The sequence below is a fragment of the Rhizoctonia solani genome, chromosome 11 (assembly GCF_016906535.1).
Source record: "Rhizoctonia solani chromosome 11, complete sequence".
NCBI lineage: Eukaryota > Fungi > Basidiomycota > Agaricomycetes > Cantharellales > Ceratobasidiaceae > Rhizoctonia > Rhizoctonia solani.
Window position 1 is genome coordinate 1,804,713 of NC_057380.1, and position 21,662 is coordinate 1,826,374.

Consider the following 21,662-nt stretch of genomic DNA (forward strand, 5'->3'; position numbering starts at 1 on the left):
AGGCCAGTATCCGATGGTGCGACCGACATGCACTTGTATGAGCTTGATTAAGGACAAACCTGCAAGGCTACGAAGGAGGTGAAATTCATGCTTATCCGGAAGGCGGGGTAACTTTATATACTTGAATACATTATAGAATGGTGGTGTTATTGTTGTAGCATTATTAGTCGGCACTAATGGATAATCATTCACTTGCTCGAAGCGGCTGATTGGATGATCTCCCGCGCTTTCTTACTCACGGCATCAGCTTGGACAGATGCCCGTTCTGTCGTCTCATAAAATGCCTTCATGAGCTTTCCAACCAATGCTCCAGGATTCCCAGTTGTACTTTCGAGTTTCGAAAATGCCTCACGTAATCGATTTTCGATCTCTTCCTCGCTCAGCTGTGCAGGAAGGAAACCCGAAAGCACTTGGCATTCGGCCTCTTCCTTTTCTGCAAGGTCATTTCTCGATGCTGAACGGAATTGGGAAGCCGACTCTGTCTATCTCTGAACATTAAATGGTCACAGAACTCAGAACGGAAGCAGCAAAACTTACTCGGCGTGCAATTGATTTTTGTAATAATGAGAGGATATTGTCATTAGCGATTGGAGTGCTCTTGTTTGCCTTGTCCGCATTGGTAATCTCTGCTAGAGCAGACTGAACAGAGAATGTATGCGTCAAGTAAAGCCAGTTGCTGATTGATTGAGCGACATACGCGAATTGTAGTTGACCGGAAGCTGTCCTTGGCTTTCATTGCCTGCTTGAGCTCCTCACGCAGTCGAGTACGTACATCAGCCGTGTGTAATTCTATGAGTCATTTAGTATGATTTATCTTCGTGATTTTTAAATAGCTTGACGTACCAGAGGCGAAATATCGAGCTGCAGCACCACGAGGTGCTATGTATAATCTAGGTAGGGACGCTCGGAGCACAATTTGAGGGCGAGCATGGAGGAGCTGCCGGTAAACCATGTTTTGGCCGTAGTGGATGAATAGTCTTGTGACGCGTGAAGCAGAGTCTTGAAGCCGGAACTGCGAGAGATCAACCGCGAGGGACGAGAGAAAGTCTTATTTGAAATAATTTATTGGTTGGATCTGCGGCGCTTGCCATATATACTTCTACCTGAACTCCACTACCACTACTCCTCGAACCTTTCGGCGGCGTGTAGACCGATAGAAGATTCGTTCGTAGTCGGTTCTCGATACTGAATCATTGAGCCTTGTGTAATCGATACCAGCACACTGCATAAATAAATTATTAATGGCCTCGACCTCTAAGGCCATTGACGGGTTAGCTGATGTTCGCCGAGAGTCTGGTCTTCACGTGAGAATTAGATACTTCGCCATATGTATCACGGAGGCTCAAGCTGTCGAGTTTGATAGTTGATCAATCGAGTTAAGCAAACAAGTAAGTCGACCCACACTAGTCGGTGTGATGTTTCTTATACGTGGTTGTTTTCCAGCGGACCCACCGGGCGATTCGTTTATCCAAGACTTCGACTCCCATATCATCAGAGCATTCCCCAAACTCGAGCAGACTCTCCCAAAATCATCCTGGGCGCGTGGTGACATTATTGAGATTCAGGGACCGGCCGCAAGCGGCAAAACCCACTTGCTTTACTTCTGGGCTATGACATGCGTACTTCCTTATCGAATGGATGTGAACTTGGAAGGCTATCAAGAGAAAAAAGATGTGCTTATTGGTGGGCGAAACAGATCTGTCATTGTATGCGACTGCGATGGGCGATGGAGTCCGTCGCCTAAACGCCATCATTAGTTCATACCTACGAGACCGACTTGGTACCATCCTCCCTCAAGATACTCCCGAATCATACGATCGTATAATATCCCAGGCTGTTATAAACGCACTGAAGCGGGTCCACCTGTTTCGACCTGATTCTACACTCTCGCTCGCGACTACGCTGATGGCAATACCTACATACCATCGCACAGGTATGGCAGACGAACAGATCGGGATGCTAATGGTCGACGGGATTAGTAGCTTCTACTGGTCCGACCGTTGGCTTTCTGAGCAGATCGAGAACGAGCCTGCAGAAGTCCAAACTACGGCGCCACAGCCTCCCCCACCTCCACCGCTGCGATCAGACGCGAACCCATTACGCCATGTGCTCACAGTAATTCTCAACCTACGTCGTTCTCTCGGGTTGGTTGCGTTGCTCACAAACTGGGGTCTTGCGGCGCTCGACTCACAAGTTCCTCCTTCGACTGTGTACTTTCGTCAGCATTTGCGTGCACCGTACCCATCGCCGTTCGAGTCTGAGCCGCGGGCGAGTAAATTCTCTCTCACACACCATATCACAATTCCTTTACAAGGACCCGAGCCGTTAAGAGATGACGTATTACCAGAAGATGAGACTGGGGACCAGGAACGTGAGGATCAAGCTGAGAGATCACGGGCGATGGCCAGAACGATCGGCAAACGACCTGGAGAGGCACGGACGGTTATAGAATCTGAGCTTGAGTTTACGGTCACCGAGAGCGGTATCTCTGTATCATAGACGAGTCAACTGTCACTTGCATATTTTTCTCTACGGGATGCGGCTCTTGATTATGCTATAGATTTTTGCGAAAAAAAAACCATCGGTTTCCTATTCAAGTCTGATTGAAGTTGGAATATGTTGTCGTCTGTTTCTAGAAAGCACTGGCCGTGCCAGGGTCCACGCGTCAGTGGTTAGTCAACAAAGTTACAGCAAGACATTGGTAATTACAATCTTTATCCGACCCGTCGCCTGGCTTGCACCGCCTTGTTCCAAACATCACCCACTTGCCAATGACATTTCTAGGATATCGTGGATGCTTTGCTGCCGTACATATCTATAGACAGTTGACGTGATTCGTGTTCTATAACTTGACCTTGCTACCCATGCCGAACCCGGTTCCAGGCCGATCAGCGAAAGGGTGTCTTACTTGTAGACGACGGTCAGTCTGACTATGATGCTTAGGATCCTTACACAGACATGTGACGCCTTATGATCTATAGGAAGAAGAAATGCGACGAAAAACGCCCACAGTGCGAGCGATGCTTGCTTGGCAACTTTGAATGTTTGGGTTATGCTCATCTGGAGGGCATCTCATCAAATAGCAATCATATCTCATCGTCGGGCTCCATTACCCTGTCCAACGTGCAAGACAGCGTATCTCACCTACTCATCGAGGCGAACCACCCCACAGTATGTTTCAATCGTTGTGTTCATTGTCGATTGAGTTACTATATGTGCTCTTGCAGACTGCCGACTTTCTCCCTTTTGTTAGTTGTATGGGAAATCCAGTACATCCCAATACATTATCTCTAACCCACCCTCACGGGCATCCTCTGAGTATACCCAAAGGCCCTCAGCTCGACTTATTCGAACGGGATAATATGGTGGACCTTGTGGTGTCACAATGTGGGTGAGGGTTTGTCAGCAGAAGCTGCATAAGACTGAGCAAGTACTTTTCAGATTTACGAGTCGCTCGCGCGCCGTTCAGGCCGTTTCCTTACGAGTTCGGTAGAGCTATCGAAGAAAGGGCTCGAAGTTCAGACCTCGTCCTCAAGACAATGTATATCGGGGCGCGGATAGCACAAGCACTTCTCGATGGCACTAACCCACAACGTTTCGTGGGGTGGATTGATAGCTTTCATCGCCAAATATCATGGACGCAACCATTATCCCTGAATACTGGTGCAACCCATCTGGCAGACCGTCTGTCAGCTGTTCACGACGTTAGTAATCTAGTTTCATTTGTAGCTGGGCTTATTGACAACTCGCTTATATAGCTTACATTGTATGCCTTTATGCTGACGGACAGTCGGACAGGCTATTCGTTGCTTCGCCAAGGTGTTCCTATCTTCCTCGAGTTTGCCGCTCAGTCGCCTCAAGTATGGTCTAAGGACTCTGCTATATCGATCTCACATGCACTCAACCCTACCAGACATGAGATGGCCAGATTTGTTCTCGTAGATGCGATTTCCTCTCTAGCTTTCGGCACCGCTCCTCTCATTAACTACGATACGACTGTTAACGAAAACGAGTTCTTGCATGGGAAGTACGGCTTTCTGGAAATGGTGTATTCGTGTCCTGTCGTTTTACTGGTACTCCTTGCTAGAATTAACTCGGCTAGGGTTGCGCGGGTCATGGACCAGGTAGTTCAAACTCGGGAGATATTGGAGATATTGAGGAGTGCGTCAAAAAGTGGGCCCCGAAGCTGGATTATACCGAAAGGCCGTTTGAATCAATTACCAGACTGGCAGTGCAGGAGTGCTGGCGCCAGGCAACGTTGATATACGCGTATATGGTAGGCCTTTTTATTTCTCTAACTATCACCACCATCCCCAGACTTTATTCTTACTTTTCCCATAGGGGTTGTGTGGGGCGGATTCGTCAGATGATCGAGTTCAGCCCTTAGTCTCTCAGGTAGCACAATTGGCCGCTACTATTGAGCCTAATAGCCCTATGGAGGCGCACTTATTTGTTCCAGCACTGATAGTGAGTGCCAAGATCGGGTGCTTTATCACTATGTCTCACGGATCTGGTAGGCGGGGGCAGCTGCTCGGAAGGAGAAACACCGTACTGTTCTTCGCAAGAAGATTCAGGCATCTCGGAACATCGATGCACGGATACTGAGAGGGGCTGACTTTGTATTTGTCCTTGATCATCTGTGGCATGGCGCCGCGGTCGGGGGTAGTCCGGTGACCTGGGAAGACTATGTGACCTCGCGTTATGCAGTCATGCCTTTGGATGTCTGAAAAAGTCCAAAAAACTGCGGGTCTGATTTGACTTATGGTTGGGGTTTGGTGTGTTAGTCCCGTATTGTATAATGTTACGCTGTGGACATGTCAGATAATATTATAATTTCGATGAGGCATGATCGACAGGTTTATATTGACAGTTGTGTGTATGTGTTTGGATCGAATCCTACTCTGCATGACGATCATAGTCAATATATACAGTTTTACAGTCCGATTCGTAAAGCCATAACTACCTGTTTTCAAAGTTAGGCTATCCTCTACTCGTGGCTTACCCACAACCGTAAACCGTTGTTAGGTTGGCTTGGCCCGCTTGGTCAGCCAATACAATTTGATCTATTGCTAAGCTGGGGGATTAGTATTGGTCGACGATGCTGTCCTTGCTGTTCTTTCCCCAAACCACTCCATTTGCGCTGATCTTGAATTTTGAATATCCCAACTTACGGTCTTCCCTTATCAAATTTTGCACAGCCTTTTCGTCATACTTCCGCGAACACATAGCGACTGAATACCGGAGGGATTGCACTGGCATTCCAGCTGCACGCACTACGACCCAGCCGTCATGTGGACCATGGTACGGCATACATCGCCGTCTGATCCAGTCCCCAACCGATCCTCAAAAGGCTGTCTCACGTGTAGACAAAGGTCAGTTCGAGTAGAGCCATGTTTTGTCCCTCTTAGTCACCTCTTGGATTTTCCTAGAAAGAAGAAGTGCGACGAAAGAAAGCCAGAGTGCGAGAGATGTGCTCTCGGTGGATTCAACTGTCTGGGCTATTCCCACCTGAGTGGATCCAAGGTATTATTATCCAAGCACAGGGATAATGATGCCACGCACAGTGCCGGAACTTCAAGCCATTATTTACCCAGAATGAACCCGCCTCCAAATATTCCCCGGAGCAGGACTCTTCTTCGTATTCGAGTGATCAGGTGTGTTGGCCAACAACAGCGCCTGAGAACATCTTTTCCGGCTCTCCCACTCTCGATGGCGTTGGGTTCTGGCAACAGGAGCAGCAACACGTCTATCTACGAACCAAAGCGTATACCAATTAATCCGCAACTGGACCCGTTCGATCTCGACAGTATGAAGAGCCTGATTTTAGTCCAATGTAAGTACACTTCTTGAAAAGTTCTTGGTGAAACATGCCTCTAAGTTTCTCCTCAGATACACGGCTTGCACATCGAATAGCTTTCCGTCCATTCCCATATCCGGTCGAATTGGGCCTCACTAACTACCTCGTACGAGGCTCCCATCTCATCTGCAAGACCTTGTATCTTGGTGCGAGAATATCCCAGGCGTTGCTCGACGACACCAACTGGCAAGGGTATAGGTTGGATAGATACCTTCCACAATCGAATCCTGGAACCCAGTCTGCCTTGTGGAGAGCAATGTGCCACCTAGCCGATCGCTTGGCTGCAAACTGCAATGTGAGTAGATCTCTCCTTTATTTATCCTGGCACTACTGACACCAAAAGCTCGCAGTATATGCTTCATGATTCTGAACAGCTCAATTGGATATACGATCTTCCGAAAGGCGCACCGATGTTTCTTCAGCTGGCCGTAAAATATCCTGATTTATGGACGGGAGATTCAGCTTTCACTTTCCCGGCGCTTCACGGACCAAGGCACGAGTTGGGCAAGTTCACACTTATGGACACGGTTTCTGCTCTGTCGTTCGGCATCGCACCTTTGATTCGCTATGACACTATCTTGGTCCAAACGACCACAGGCCACGCAAAGACTTATTCTTGGAGCCTGCATTTGCTTGCCCCATTGTTGTTCTGATAGCGCTTGCTCGGGTCAATGCGCACAGGGCGTCACGGCTCATGAATCAAGATGCCACAAGTGCGCATGGACTCGAAGAGTGCGAAGCAGCCGTTCGAAAATGGAAAGCGCCGGTCGACTACAACGACCAGCCGTCTAAGATTGTCACTCGCCTGGCAGTCCAGGAGGCTTGGAGGCAAGCAGCCTTGATATATCTATACATGGTTGGAGTCGTTTAGTTTGGGACGTGACCAGCATTGATAGTGGGTTGTTAGGGAATGTGCGAGGCGAGATCGTGTGACGGCCGTGTTGAACCGCTAGTGCAGCAAGTTGCGCAACTGGCAAGTGCTGTTGAGGCTGGTAGTCCATTGGAGACGCATTTATTTATCCCATGTCTGATTGTAAGTGTTATACCATAAATACTTGGTCGGTCGCTAACAGATAGCCGTACTGCACGCCACAGGCTGGGGTAGCTGGCGAAAAGAAAGGCACCGTGCGATCCTCCGCAAGAAGATCCAGGCATCTCAGAAGACCGATGCCTGTCTGTTGCGCGGAGCGGACTTTTCGTTTGTGCTTGACCACCTTTGGCATGGAGCAGGCTCTGGAGGAAGTCCGGTAACGTGGGGCGACTATGTGAACTCACGATGTTTGGTTTTGCCTATACCCGCCGAGGTATGATGAACGCTTAGTGTGGTCGTGGGTATTCTATGGTTTTTTTTTAGTGTTTATGATTATGCGGCTACTTGTTCTTAAGATGTATGTGTACTTTAATTCCAGACAGCTGTCCCGGTCTCCTGTCTTGTGTGTCTGGTAATATAGCCCGGCGTTGCATCCTGGGATTCGATTGATTCGGGAGGAGAGGCCTAGGGCGCACTGGTGCATGTCGGTTAATCATAATCTAGTCTATCATATGTGGGTCACATTACTACACTCTAGATACACGGCATATCCGCCAGCTTATATGTCAGGATGTAGTTTATTTCAGCCGACGGGACAGAAAGTGTTTGATAGAAAACAAGCACTACGCATAATTCTATGGTCAGGGCAAGCCGAGAAAATATACCAGAATAAACGTCCAGCCCGCGTCTGGAGGGAAAAAGCAGGGCTCATCGTGGAGTACTTCGTGATTCATGCTAAGCACGACTGAGCAAGGACTTGCCGCAAAATCTCACCCGAAATGAAGCAAGCAAGAGAGTCATCTTTATTTCCAATCAGATATTGGTGAGCGACTCGGAGCTGGTGTTTCCACTAACGCCGATAAGATAGACACTAGACGCCCAAACCGGCCCACCCACGTGTCTCTGCAACTCTAGATCTCTCTCCCGTCTGTGCCCTACTCAAATTTATATATCCTACATATAGCTCGCTATGAAGCACATACGAAAGCTACTGAAGTCCCCAAAGGATGGGAGTCCAAGTCGCGGAAGTCCGTCGAGGCCAGAGACGCCATGGCCGAACAATAGTGTGCGAGGTTCTACTTCCAGGGCTGGCTCGCCGGTCGCCGTGTCTGCACTTGTATCCAGCCCACTCGTCCCGGTGCCTTCATCGCCTCACATTGAACCCGCTCAGACCAAGCCCACTGGCACTAGCAAGAATAACTGGAAGAACCTCGACGCATTTCTGGAAGCGCTGAAGCGCAGCTCCGCATTCTCGCCGCTTGTATCGGCGATCGAAGACCTGAGCTGGTTTATCCGGACCTATGAGGTAGCTAACTAGGTGTTTCTGTTCCACGAACGATTCATATGAATGCCATATCTAGAGCGTCTCTACCACGCGCACAGAGTACGATGCTCTGCGGATCAAGCTCGAGGGGCTATTCACCAACCTTCGTGTCCATTTTGTCAGTAACACTCCGCCGGCGATAACATCCAGCATAACGAACCTATGCGAGTGCGTGACATTTTAGGTATTGATTCGAACCAATGATGCTAATGGTGCCAAACCCAGAGCCATTCAGATTGAGCTACGGGAGGTCTATGGCACGAAGGACAGGAACGTCATATCTCGTTACCTCCAAGCGGAGCAAGATCTCGACAAGATTGTAGGATGCTATCGTCGTATCGAAGACCATCTTGAGAGAGTGATGGTAGGTCTTCCACGAGAGATACGAGTAGCGTGCTGACATTCATGGTTGCAAAGATGAACGCAAGCTTGAACACATGGAGGATCGTAGACGGGCAAGCATCAGTGAGTGCATGACTCTTTAGTTTAGACAAGTGATGAAGACGCTATCGTATTCTTTCGTTCCTTAGGACGCCAAACTGGATAGACTCAAGCCGTCGATGTCGGCGTGTTACGACTCTGCACAGGCAAACGTGGTACAAAGAAGACAATGTGCCGCCAAAACTCGCGAGAAAGTCATATCAGACCTGGAAGCATGGAAAAACAAGCGTGAAGGGGAAAAGGTGTACTGGGTCAACGGCATGGCCGGGACAGGCAAGACTACTATTGCCACTACACTGTGCTCTACCCTCGACGAAAGATATGAGCTCGGTGCCAGCTTCTTTTGTACTAGATCTCTTCCGGAATGTCGTGACGTCAAGCTCATTCTACCCACCATTGCATATCAGCTTGCCCGTTTCTCTCAGCCGTTCCGAGGCGCACTACTTCAGGTCCTGGAGCGAGATACGGACGTACATACCAAACTTCCACAGGTGCAGCTCCGGCGCATGATTCTTGAGCCTCTGCAGAGCGTTGCAAGAAGCTTACCTAACAATATGGTCGTGGTCATAGATGCGTTGGACGAGTGTGAAGACGGAAATGAAGTCGGCCAAATACTGCAAGTACTACTCGAGAACGCATCAGCGATCCCTATCAAGTTCCTGGTATCCAGTAGACCAGAGTATCATATCAGACAGAAGATCCGCGAAGCGAAGCTCGAATCGAAGCTGGTCCTCCATGACTTGGATGAGAAGATGGTCGAGGCGGATATTGCCACATACCTACGCGCTGAGCTAGCAGAGCTTTCCGTGCCAGTCACCGAAGAACAAATTAGTACGCTTGTACAGCGGGCGGGTGCTCTGTTTATATATGCCGCTACTGCGATTAGATATATCCGGGGCGGAGACTTGCTAGATCGTTTGGACTCTATTCTGAAGGCATCAAGTACCGGACAAGGGACTTCCAACCAGACCAAAGAAATCGACCTACTATACGAGATCGTGCTCAAGTCCGCATTTAACGAGGGTCTAGAAGAGGGCGAGAGAAATCGAATGCAGCTCGTCCTGCACACTGTAGTCTGCGCACAAGAGCCGCTCACTGTGTGCGCGTTAGCAGGGCTCCTCAACCTCACTTCCGCCAGGGTAAACGCTGCGTTGAAGCCCTTGTGGTCTATCCTACGTGTATCGAACTCAGACGTGGAAGATCGAGTCAGCACGCTACATGCGTCATTCCCAGACTATATGCTCAACTCAAGCCGATCCGGAAACTTTGCATGCGATGCGAATGCTCATAACGCCACGCTGGCTAAGCTTTGCTTTGAGCGTATTGAACGACATATCCCACAGTTTAACATTTGTAATCTTCCCTCCTCATATCTATTCGATACGGAGGTTCTGGTATTGATGAAGATGTCAAGAGGCATGTGCCTTTAGATCTATTGTATGCTTGCCAGTATTGGGCAGCCCATCTCGAACTGGTATAGGGCAAAACCAAGAAGACCAAGTCACTCTCTGCATGGGTTCTATCTGAGAGACTGCTGCTGTGGATGGAAGTGCTGAACCTTACGGGACGAATCGATAAAGGTTGTACAGGTTAATAAGGCCACATATTGGCTCCAGGTGAGATTTCCAGCTAAGTATGGAAGCTCTCCTGAGGACTTGAATAGACAAACATCACCCTGAAACACTATGCTACTTGCCCGTGATGCACGGCGGTTTGTGACCTTGTTCGCTACCAGTCCTGTATCCAAGTCCACGCCCACATCTACGTCTCCATGCTCGCCTCCTGGCCTCCTGCACAGCCCATTGCCATTGCTACACACAGATCAACTGGGCTTGTCCAAGTCAAAGGACTCGAAACCACAGAGCGACAACTATCGCTGCTAACATGACTCCAGCTGGATCCCAAGTCTGGTGTGTTGTGTTCCCCAACGGCGCATACATTGCCGCTGGCACGCACGATAAGAGAGTTCTGATATGGGATGCGGTGACCTGCCAGATGACTATCGACCCATTCGGCCCATACCACGCGGTGAGAGCCATTGCAATCTCGCCGGACAACACTCAGGTCTGCTCTGGCTCTGACGATTGACTATATGCGTCTTGGACATACAAAGCGGAGCACTCATTGCAGGTCCCTCAAGGCACACAACGGCAAGATGCGGTCGGTGGACTACTCGCCTGACGGTCGATGGCTTGCTTCGGGATCGCTGACGGTACTGTCTGCATATGGAGTACATCCGACTGGCGAATGAAGGGCGAGCCACTCGGCAACCGCGGCAAGAGGTGGGTCAGTTGCGTTCACCCAGCGTACACTTCTGGCGGCCGCATCCGAGTCCGACATATATCTCTGGACCCATTCGCAGGGCAAGTCGTTGCGGACCACTCAAGGGTCACACCATCTCATACACTTACTTCATGCCTGACGAAAGGCACATCGTGTCTGGCTCAGACTGCACGATATGCGTCTGGGATGTCACACACGCAAAGCTGGTAGCAGCCACTCAAGGGCACTCAGAACTGTCGCGCCGTTGCGGTCTCTCCCGATGGAAGGCTGCTTGTCTCAGCTTCCGAGGATGGAACAATGCGTACCTGGAACACAAGCACCTGGCAGACGCACTCGGTGTTTCGACACTGGCCTTGTCAGGTCGGTCAGGTTCCTGCCTGATGGCTCGCGCCTTGTCTCTGGCTCTGTTGATGGAACATGCGCATATGGGAGGTGCCGGATGTGCCGATAGGACAAGTCATGGATGGTCAATCACCGGCGCATGAACGCTGGGTTAAGGGTGTTTCGTTCTCGCTTGCGGCTCGTATCTCGTATCCGGATCTCCCGATCTGACTGTTCGCGTGTGGAATATGCAAGCCGGACAGCCAACATGCACCACTCTCACAGGACACAACGCCTACGTACTCTCAGTCGGCTTCTCGCTCGATAGCAGTCACATCTACTCAGTATCAATGGACAGGATGATCCATGTGTGGGAACGACAAAGTGGGAAGCTGGAGTACACGATTGGCCCGATAGACACAGATGGCGACTACGATCCTTGGTATCAACAGTTCTGGCCAGCTGTACTCATATATGACGACAAGCGAGTGGTGTGCGGGTCGAGGTCAGGACGCATATACGTGTGGAAAGATGGCAAGCAGACCCATGAGCTGACCGGACACGACAAAGCAGTATACTCGGTGGCAGTCTCACCTGATGGTCGGACATTTGCGTCAGGTGACGGTGGCGGGAAGCTGATGATGTGGGATGGTAGTACGGGAGCGCAGCTGCGCAGTATATCTGAAGCGCATACTTACCGCATTGCATCTATCGCATACTCCCATGATGGCGGTCTTCTTGCTTCTGGCTCTTATGACATGACTATAAGTCTGTGGAACACATATACATGGCAGCCCATCGGCGATCCGCTTCGAGGCCACAGCGACAGAGTTCGATGTGTTGCATTCTCGTCTCAGGGTGACAAGTTAGCGTCTGGTTCTGTTGACAAGACGATACGGATATGGGATGTAGAAAGCAGGACATCGATTGCAGTGCTCGAAGGACACACGGGCTATGTACTGTCAGTAATGTTCTCGCCGAACGGGGCTTATGTTGTCTCTGGCTCGGCCGATACCACGATACGGGTATGGAATGCACCCACGTCAAGCAGGTGTGCGAGCATCGTTAACTCGTTTAACTAGCTACTCACTTTTATCTGTCGCACACGCATTTCTATGAAGCTGCTAATGCTGCCAGCGCTCAGGACATACAACAAAGTCAAAGCCTGAACTGGAAGATCCACGAGGACGGATGGGTTCGCGATAGTCGCGACCACCTGCTTTTCTGGGTGCCACCTGACTTACGTGGCGCTCTCCTGATGCCTCAGAACACCATGCTGATGTCACGCCAAGGCAAGACCGAACTTGAGCTTACGAACGCTAAGATTGGGAATGAGTGGGAAGCGTGTCACTGACCATTACTGACCATTGTGAGTGTTAGTGCACCTTTCGGGCCAGACACTGAATGAGCCAACACTTGATTTATTTAGTTCTTCAGTTGCAAATGGTTCATGGCAGGATGCCTTGAAAGTGATAATTACCATTCATATGTACCGTTGTCTTGAACTCATTTTAATGTGACATGCATACGCGACATAATGCTATCATATTGTATTCGGCTAGATACTCTAACAGCGCTTGATCATGTGCGACAACCGTTAGACTCCACATGTAATGGCTGCATTAGCCACTACGTATTCTCCTCTGGCTTATCTTTTGCCGCTACTCGCCAGTTCTGCGCTATGTAACAAGCCTGACTATTCTTTAGATGACGTCCACAATTCACTGACTTTGCCTGTAGCATCACTGGTATCCACATTTTCCGCACATGAAGTTCAAGATGCTCGTAGTTCCATCTCAGAGTGATTGCACAGGCAAACAAACAACTATGCTTCACTCGATACGTGACTTTACGGTGAGCCCCCAAAGCACGACCTTTTGTACGCAACCAGCCGCACTTAACTACCTTATATGCAGGGTCCTGGCAAAGTGTTAAATCCGGCCGGCATTTCCATAGATCCACATTCTTAGCCCCCTTGTGTGCTTTCGAGCTGCGGCCCCGATGTTCCTGGATGTGGATGCTTGGCAAAAACTTGGACGCCATGGGTATTTCCCTGCACTTTGGGTGGCTCACCATACTCATAGCTTTGACTAAGAGTCAGCACTCAGTTGCGAATTCCAAATCACATTAGTACGACTCGGATCATGATCGACATTTCTTTGGTCTACCAACACTTGCATATATGCACCAGCTGTAAGCGAAGTCCTTGCTACACCGGTACAACGCAATCTGTTCATTCGAATCCGACTTTGCTTTCCACACCCATGTGAAGGAATCAAATCATCACGTGCTCAACGAACAAACCTGCCACCTCGATGATATCGTCCACGGCTTCTATTTGCCAAAAACCAATCCTCTGGTGGGGACTGGCGCATAACATTGGTAGACAGTGGTATATATCTGAATAATTGAACGTATATCAATAGCCCATAGCAATATCCTCATGCCTAGCACCAGCACTCGGCGCACCGTCTCCCCGCTTCGCCGAGTAACTCCCACCAACTCAGACGCTCGTAACCTACGCGCGCGCAGAAGTACATCTTCATCCTCGGCTACGCCCTCTAAAGCCAAGAATCCGGACTATGGGCGTTTCACGCCGCTTGCATCCCAACCACAGACCATATCCTCCAACGCGGGCAATGCACCCTCCGAGCTTGTTCGCTTCTACCCAACGCCTAGTCCACCTCCTTTGATCTAGAGCCTCTTCCTGTGCCCGTAGTCACGTCTAAGTCGACGCCTTTGTTGGAAGAACGGATGACGTATACTTCTCTCCCATCACGCCTGTGCTTGGAGCGACGATACCTGAGTTCTCAGCGACAGCCAGACCCGAGTCTGTCGATCCGAGCTTCGCATCCCAGAGCGCGAAGTCGATCATGAGCCCTTTTCGCTATGGGACTACCTGAGGGAAGAGCTGCTTGCGACAGATTTCGATTCACACAGAGCTCAAGTGGGAAAGAGTCAGCAACTTCCTGAACATACCGATTGCTATCGAAAAGGTATGTCGATGGCGGGTGTCAAAGTCAGCTGCGCACTAACCTCGGTCAGATTGTTGGGTTCGGCTATTCTGTGTTTGGACTCGTTCCTGCATACGTTTACCATCCAGCCTATTCGATTTTTTCTCGCCGCATGCGACTGTTCGTCAACTGCATCACGTTCTCCAAGTGATTTTATCTATAGATTCGTTGAGTCGAAACTGATGATCACAGGCACACACTTCCACCTTCTCAAAAAGCCGACCTGCTGCGAGTGTTGATTATGATTTGGCAATGTCAACCCTTATTCCTCTGACGGACGCCAGCAAGATATACCATTCCATCCGCGGTCAAGACAACATCAAATATATGTTATATACAATGCCCTGGAGGTAAATTGGTACCCACTCACCATCCAGGTACAAACTTACCATCCTCCAGATTGCCGACCGGTGTGCACATCATTTGGCCAAGACATCCTTGACTGTCTATTTTCGCGCTCGACGCTTCTGGCGCTAACGTATCGGCTCCCTCTAACCTCCCAGACGCTGCGGCCCTTTCTGTACTTTGGACTGGCCAGCTGTTATCTCGGTAGGCAACCATCGTATCCAGATGATACCACTAATATATTGCTCAGTCCTTCATTCGCTCGTTTTGGTATACCAGCTGATCTCGCTCAACGTTGCTATCAACTCTTACGATAATGCGCTGCTGACATTGCTGATCTCGAACCAGTTTGTGGAAATCAAGGGAAGCGTGTTCAAAAAGTTTGAAAAAGACAACCTCTTCCAGATCACATGTGCAGGTGTGTGTCACACATTTCTCGTGGCGATTGACTGACGTCGCCGGACATAGATATCGTCGAGAGGTTCCAGCTGTCGTCGATGCTTCTTGTGATCGCATTACGGAATACAATTGAGCTGTCGTCGGACAGCTTTGACTTGGAAAGCTCGGGACTACCCCAGAGCTTCAAGGTGAACTTTCTGAGTGGGATAGGCGGAGGAGGATCTGGGCCATCTTTTCGGCAAGTCGCGTACTGGGGTCAACTGCCTGAGAGTAACTATCAGACAGCCAGTGATGACGGTGTTGCTATCGGAGCTAGTGGTCGACTGGCTCAAGCATGCGTTTATCACGAAGTTCAATCACATCCGCCCTCGGTCTACGAGCGATATACTGACGTGCTCTGTCGAGATCTGCTCGCCAGCGGCAGTCGCAGACGATCTCGTAAGGTGGTTTGACTCTATCTTGTATATCCAATATATCCAATATCAATGCCTTCTATCACGACTAGAATACATACGTCGACCAATCGCCACTCGTCGCTCGACGTCTTGGCCTTCCTACTCTGCCGCTTGCTGTACTCGTTCTTCTCATTGGTTCCCAGCTGTCAGCAAATGTGATGTCGCTGCACGAATGGAACTGGACGTGGGAGCGAGCGACGCAGTGTGCAGTGCTGGGGGTCTGATTTGGCTATGGTGAGGCATACTTTACCCAAATTGGGACTAAATTAATCGGCGGGCAGTTTGGTAACGATCAAGTTGATGCTCGGGGTCAACCTTCTCGTCTATGCTACGAGCCGTAAGAAATACATGGATACACGGGTTCAAGAAGACGAAGATGTGAACAAGTTTGGGCGGAATCCGATTGGGGAGGGGAAGGAAGAACAGGTGAGGCGGTTGGTGGCCCGTGGAGCATACCCTAACCGGACAATCAGGGCTACAATCGGGAGCTCAAGACTCTACTGAATCGCAAGGCGGATGATGCGGGTGGAGGAGCAGCGCGGAAAAAAGTGGCGCTGGAGGATCTGACTAGGTTCACTATGGTCAAGCGGATTTGGTAGGCTAGAGAGCTAGTAAACCAGCTGCGACTTCTTCCACCGAAACTACCTTCTTTTCTGCTTGCCTGAAAACATGCTTTGTTATCTGCGATATTAGCTTTATCATATGGCTGATGTACCTGTCGCATACCTGGTAAATATCACTTGTATCCCTCATCCCATCTCGCACTTGCTCGTCCTTGGCCCTGGAATGCCTGTACGGCCTCGCTGTCTTCCTCAGCTGTTTTGTCTTTGTGTTTTGCCTTTTAGCAGCAGGCATTGTATCCTAGGAAAGAAGCGTCGCTAGTCGAACGTCTGATCGCCGTGCTCCTCAAGTCTAAAAAAATGCAAGCGCAGATCAAACCAAAAAGGTTTCTAGAGCCCGGGTCACGTGGCATGTGGAGCACGGTTTTGTGGGGTTGGGGATTCTCTGGGCGCGGCACGAGCTTTTAGACGTCGTGTGCCTGTCCTTCAGTTTTAAAGAGCTGTGCTGCGGCCGCTTACCTGGGGCCCTGGGCTGTTGGGTTATCATGGGCCGAGATGTAGTTATTGGGAGGGCTATTTCCATTTTTATTCGCGCAATGCAGCGATCAAATGACAGGGATGGCCGTGCGGCGCGCGGGCGTATTGCTCGGTGCATTGTTAGGTATTGGGGTGTACGAGCTTGAAGCATACCGAGGCTGCGAAAGGACTGTAATGTACTAGTACTGTAGGGCAGCTCGGCGACTCGGTGGATGTATGTTGTACATTCAGGGAATGCACCCGCCGAACTACAACGAAGCACAGTCATCACTTTAGTCATGATCATCAAGAACGGCGATACAACGCTCCGAGGTCCGTATGCTTTGACGTACATCATAGAACTACGGTCGAACACCTTGCATGATCAGGTTCCTGGCTAAGCGTGAGGGTAGGATTCGTACGATCGTTGCTGTACCACTTGGTCGACGAGGTATTTTGGTACTTGGCGAGGGAAGACCCCACCCATCCCACCATCCCACTTGCGCGATCGTTGCAGTTGGGTTTCCCCACGGAGTACCCCGCACTGGCACGCATATACCCTCTAAACCCCGATACGCAGCAAACGCCGATTTACGATGCATATACCGTACATCACTCTGAACACCGATGACCCGGGAATTGCCTTGCGCTGGCACCCAGAGTGAATCCCGATCTCTCTCGCCCACTCTCACAGTACGCCCGTGAGTGACTCTGCTTCACGTACGACTCCTAATCCGCCCCCGGCCACTCAGAGCTGGAATTTGCATTTTAAGGTTTTTTGCCTTTTCTAGGTCCCGACCGATATCCGTCCTGTGCAACCGATCCGGCCCATGATCATTATTCGCTACGAGCCGATTTCTGCTCCTTGTCAGTTGTACATCTTAACGGGTATATACATATAAGATTATTTGGTTCGGAGTATGTACTAGGAACCCGCGCCGCACGACCGATTCGTACACTCGTTCCGATACCGGTCTTTCCCGATCGCGGCTTCCTTGCCCCCCCTATTCAAGTTGGTTCATTTTAGTCCAAACAGGTGACAAGGTGTATAGACTCGATTTGACAGGGGGCGCTTTGTCATTTATGTACGGTGGTGATTTATAAGTGAGGGAGGCGTATGACGTGTAATGAATTGTATAGCTCGGGGATGTATGTGGAAGATGAGTGTGTAGGCTGGATAATCATACATGATATCGGTGTGTACGTATGCGGGGCTAAGGAGGCGCGAGAATTCGAAGTATACAGGGGGGAGGGGTTCGTATCTCAAAAGCGACATATTCCGATCTCATGATCGGGTGTATCCGTCGTGAGTAGCCGGAGACGGGGGCAGGGGCGGTCAGGGACGAGTCTATCTCGATGGTATGTGGGTGTATGTATGTGTGCGTGTGAGAACTTGTGGCATGTGTATCCGTATCCTTGAAGCTTGTTATCAAGGGGTACACAAGGCAAGTGCACGCTTGGTGTGTCATCTTGTTCTTTTCGTATGAAGGTTGTGGTCGTCGATTTGTATAGTCAGCTAAAGGTTTATCTTTATCGCCACGGTCCTACGTGTCGCCAAAGTTTAGGTTTGTGGGAAGTATCGTTTGCGATTGATACGCCGAGAGGTAACGTACATATTCTGGGAGGTGGATATGGAGTGCACCGCATCTATGGACTCGTACATGTGCAGTCAGTGCATTGTATATAGTGTACCGACTGTATAGCAATGTACCCGACGATAAGACGTTAGCCCGGTATGTGATACGCCCAGGTCATTTACGATTACGACCGGAGCCGAGAGCAGAATGATCTACCCACAGACGCGATGAGAGTTCGAATGCCTAGACCATGAATAAAGGGGCTGGTGGGTGGCGGATGGTATTGTTGCCACGGGTGACGTTGTGATAGTACAATAGGACGATAGTATACTTTATGATTAACATGGAAGTGGGAAGGAATTGCAAGTGTTCATTAGATTAGACAAGAAGATCCTACGTCACGCCTGGTATCCAGCGCAAAAAACCAAAACGGGGGTGAAACAAACAAACCAAACACGGCCAAAAGCGCTCACGAGCGATTGGCAAATGGGTGATTCCGCGGAAGGGAAGGTGGCTGGGGTCCTGAGGGTTGGGAGGTCATATTGTGAGAGGGCACGAGACGAGGGGAGGGAAGTGAATAGGTAAAACGATGACCACGATGGCTCCGCGCAAAAAGTCGCTGCTGGGCGCGTCGAATCCTGTTGTGCAGGATCCTGGATTCCTTCCTGCGCTGAGCAGCAATCTTGCGGCGCTGGGCCCTATGGGTGGAAATGGGGGTGGTGTGCCGGCGAGTCCGGTGCCGACTGTTCCTCCTGCCATGTCTTTCGCTCCCACTCCGACACCCATTGCCACTCCGAGCGCACCCCTGGCCAACACTGTGTCGCTAGTCAACAAGACAGGCACCCAAAGCCTGTACCAGCGCTGCTCGTATGCACTTGGACGACTACTCCGGATCGAGGGAATTGCCTCGTTTTTCACGCTCTCGAACTCGGGACGGGCACCGCCACGCTTGGGACTGCCGCAGGACGACGAGGCGCAAAAGGGGCCCAGGGACAGCACGGTGCGGGCACGCCAGTCGACGGATCCAGTGCGCCAGTTGTGGGATCTCTTGGCCCTTGGTGTTCCCCTCTGCATCCTCTACAATGCCCTGCCTGGAGTCGACCCACTGCAGATCGACTGCAGCATCGAAGAAACAGAACGAAAGCTGGCTCAGGCGAGTGCAGAGTCCAAGACTCCAACGAATAAAGTGAGTCACTTGGGTACATCGCTCCACCTGTGCTAACCGTACTAGCATGCCAAACATGCCACTGCCTTTTTCATCATGGGACTCAAGCAGCTCGCCGAGTCGGGCGATCTACGTGGCCAGCCAGAGATGTTTACCGTTTCAGAGCTCTTTGGAAACAATACAAATGGCTTTGTCAAGGTGTGTACAGTCTGATTCCCTTGCCGAGCGAGCTAACTGGAACACAGGTCGTCTCGACTGTCATATTCCTTCTTGAACGTCTCCCCGAATCCATCTTTTCACCCGCTCCTCCCAGTCCCCCCAGCCTTGTATCCCAATTCAGCACTTCCATACCCGCCACACCCGGCCTCTTCCCATCCGACTCGCTCGATTCCCTTACCTCACCCGTCGACGCTCCCTCCAACGGCTTCCCCTTTCCCCCCACCGCCCCATCCCTATCAGACGACGAGTCCTTCCGCAAAAAACACATCCAGGAGACTCTCGATGCCGAGCGAAAATACGTCGCTGACCTCGAAGTCATGCACGAATACGCACGCGAGCTCATTCAGAAGAACGTCGTCGATGCCGACACGGTCCATCATTTGTTCCCCGGTCTTGGAAAGCTCTTGGATTTTGGCCGTAGGTTCTTGATCGAGATGGAGGGCACCGCACAATGTCCGTGGGAGGATCAGCGTTGGGGCTTATTGTTCATTGATAACGTGCGTTTTCCGTCTCTTACTATCAACTTGGTGCTGATTGTGGTGCAGGAGGAGGAATTTGCCGTATACGAACCATATTGCGCCAACTATACCAATGCGAGCGAGCTGATGCTGTCTCAAGAGCAGAATCTCATGGTGTGTATTCATTACTCGTCCTTGCTCCTTTTTTCTTTTCCCTTTATTTCACCATTTATCTTGGCTCCTTTGTTGTGTGGAGCTTGCGCAATAGCGTTGGTAATTTACCAAAGCTATACGCTAGCCATTGTACGCCTATTGACGGCTTGTGCAATCATTGTGGGGCTAGCCTCGATATGGGATAGCTCGGCCTGACAATTGGCTTGGGAGGATGGCATGGGACCTAGATCGGGTTGCTCCAGGGCGAGTCAAGGCACTAGCTCGCTGGTGCTTTCGCCGTTTTTCTTGATTTGGTGTGCTTTTTGGCGCTTTTTTTTGGTCGAGGGCACTTGGTCATTATGCCTTGATTATTCTCGGTACTTTTTCCGATTATATTCGGTGCCTATTGCTCTACTCGGCACCTTTAATTCGATGGATCTCGACACTCGGTCTCAGCCCTCCTATCATCGGTCTGTTCCTCAACGGCACCTCCGGCATCTGTTACGCTTACATCCGGTATCCAACACAATCGGCCATTCCCACCTCTCAATCGACCCCGATCTTGTCGCCAACCAACGCCCTCGACTCGCAAACGCCGTCACTCAATTACCTAGTTTTGCGCGCGCTTGCCCAATCATTCGCTCGGCAACCACTCAATTATGTTCATGGCGACTCCCAATTTGTCCATGGCCATTTCAAGTCCTAGGGTAGCCGTTCCCCTTTCATGTTGGTGGCGGCGGCGGCGTTAGCGACGACTCGGGTGATCCTCATGTCCGTGGCGCACCCCGGATTGGTTCCGTTGCCTCTGGTTTGGACCGACCCGCGCCACACTTGAACTTGGCTCGACCCGCGCCGATCATGGATCCGCCCGGGCTTGGCCCGAGCTGTCCACCGAGTCATTTGAGCAGACTTGGTCAATCAGAGCGATCCGCCCGACGACTGAATGACATGACCACCCCGCCTAGAATCGTAGCAACAGAGCAGATCCGCGGCACCAGTTTAGCACGCCATTTCCGCCGGGGACTGGTTGGGGCATGTTTCCATCGGCGCCCAACGTAATTGTCGTTCTCGGTTTCCAACGTCGAATGGGTTGGTCGCGTTCCCTCGATCCCCTATTGCACCTTGTCGCAACCGTTTTGCGCTTCTTCCTCCACAGTCGCGACCTTGCTATCGTAAACACTCCACACTTGTTCCTGCTAGTCGCGATCACACCAACACAACACTTCTCTCTGGTTTCACTCGTTGCGATCCTTTACTTTTACTCGCACGATCCTCCTACTCTTTTCCCAGACTTTCGATTACCTGACGTCGAGGTGGAGCCTCCGGGGTCCTACCTTTGCCTTTTTGGAAAGGGTCGCTCTGGGCAACGGCCCGCACGGGTTGTCATGGTTCTTTCGCGATGGGTCCAAGGTCGGATTCACAGTCGGAGATGGGATTCAAAATCGAGGAGCTAGTGATGCAGAGGTCGGAACTGGCAATATGAAACTTCGGTTCGGATTGGGATTGGGTCGTCTCCCCTCGTCGAGATGAGGCCGGGACGCGCGG

The 21,662-nt window shown here is 50.6% G+C and overlaps 9 protein-coding genes across 9 annotated transcripts; 8 read left to right on the forward strand and 1 right to left on the reverse strand.

Moving 5' to 3' along the window:
* Positions 1–188: 188 nt before the first annotated feature.
* RhiXN_10588 (YqeY domain-containing protein) lies at positions 189–952 on the reverse strand (the record flags this gene model as incomplete). Its single annotated transcript, XM_043330404.1, has 4 exons — positions 189–482; positions 538–639; positions 698–789; positions 844–952. 4 exons carry the CDS (start codon positions 950–952, stop codon positions 189–191), a joined length of 597 nt encoding a protein of 198 aa, XP_043184501.1.
* Positions 953–1,241: 289 nt separating this feature from the next.
* Positions 1,242–2,499, forward strand: RhiXN_10589 (uncharacterized protein; the record flags this gene model as incomplete). The annotated part of the gene is made up of 4 exons (XM_043330405.1): positions 1,242–1,304; positions 1,364–1,388; positions 1,444–1,683; positions 1,733–2,499. The coding sequence occupies 4 exons, from the start codon at positions 1,242–1,244 to the stop codon at positions 2,497–2,499; spliced, it is 1,095 nt and encodes a 364-aa protein (XP_043184502.1).
* Positions 2,500–2,864: 365 nt separating this feature from the next.
* On the forward strand, positions 2,865–4,727 carry RhiXN_10590 (Fungal specific transcription factor domain; the record flags this gene model as incomplete). Its single annotated transcript, XM_043330406.1, has 8 exons — positions 2,865–2,920; positions 2,982–3,171; positions 3,228–3,387; positions 3,442–3,704; positions 3,759–4,046; positions 4,103–4,276; positions 4,342–4,467; positions 4,518–4,727. 8 exons carry the CDS (start codon positions 2,865–2,867, stop codon positions 4,725–4,727), a joined length of 1,467 nt encoding a protein of 488 aa, XP_043184503.1.
* A 982-nt stretch (positions 4,728–5,709) lies between these two features.
* RhiXN_10591 (Fungal Zn(2)-Cys(6) binuclear cluster domain) lies at positions 5,710–7,167 on the forward strand (the record flags this gene model as incomplete). The annotated part of the gene is made up of 6 exons (XM_043330407.1): positions 5,710–5,833; positions 5,890–6,152; positions 6,208–6,395; positions 6,455–6,713; positions 6,765–6,890; positions 6,931–7,167. 6 exons carry the CDS (start codon positions 5,710–5,712, stop codon positions 7,165–7,167), a joined length of 1,197 nt encoding a protein of 398 aa, XP_043184504.1.
* Positions 7,168–7,857: 690 nt separating this feature from the next.
* RhiXN_10592 (WD repeat-containing protein) lies at positions 7,858–10,082 on the forward strand (the record flags this gene model as incomplete). Its single annotated transcript, XM_043330408.1, has 5 exons — positions 7,858–8,193; positions 8,249–8,379; positions 8,437–8,575; positions 8,629–8,676; positions 8,742–10,082. The coding sequence occupies 5 exons, from the start codon at positions 7,858–7,860 to the stop codon at positions 10,080–10,082; spliced, it is 1,995 nt and encodes a 664-aa protein (XP_043184505.1).
* Positions 10,083–10,536: 454 nt separating this feature from the next.
* RhiXN_10593 (WD-40 repeat-containing protein) lies at positions 10,537–10,903 on the forward strand (the record flags this gene model as incomplete). Its single annotated transcript, XM_043330409.1, has 2 exons — positions 10,537–10,716; positions 10,793–10,903. 2 exons carry the CDS (start codon positions 10,537–10,539, stop codon positions 10,901–10,903), a joined length of 291 nt encoding a protein of 96 aa, XP_043184506.1.
* Positions 10,904–11,066: 163 nt separating this feature from the next.
* RhiXN_10594 (WD-40 repeat-containing protein) lies at positions 11,067–12,610 on the forward strand (the record flags this gene model as incomplete). The annotated part of the gene is made up of 3 exons (XM_043330410.1): positions 11,067–11,376; positions 11,434–12,309; positions 12,378–12,610. The coding sequence occupies 3 exons, from the start codon at positions 11,067–11,069 to the stop codon at positions 12,608–12,610; spliced, it is 1,419 nt and encodes a 472-aa protein (XP_043184507.1).
* A 1,089-nt stretch (positions 12,611–13,699) lies between these two features.
* RhiXN_10595 (TAPT1-like protein) lies at positions 13,700–16,068 on the forward strand (the record flags this gene model as incomplete). Its single annotated transcript, XM_043330411.1, has 8 exons — positions 13,700–13,912; positions 13,936–14,015; positions 14,071–14,252; positions 14,866–15,033; positions 15,084–15,452; positions 15,520–15,703; positions 15,751–15,895; positions 15,943–16,068. 8 exons carry the CDS (start codon positions 13,700–13,702, stop codon positions 16,066–16,068), a joined length of 1,467 nt encoding a protein of 488 aa, XP_043184508.1.
* A 2,652-nt stretch (positions 16,069–18,720) lies between these two features.
* On the forward strand, positions 18,721–21,647 carry RhiXN_10596 (Rho guanine nucleotide exchange factor scd1; the record flags this gene model as incomplete). Its single annotated transcript, XM_043330412.1, has 5 exons — positions 18,721–19,308; positions 19,354–19,485; positions 19,533–20,003; positions 20,052–20,138; positions 21,408–21,647. 5 exons carry the CDS (start codon positions 18,721–18,723, stop codon positions 21,645–21,647), a joined length of 1,518 nt encoding a protein of 505 aa, XP_043184509.1.
* Between the last annotated feature and the right edge of the window lie 15 nt (positions 21,648–21,662).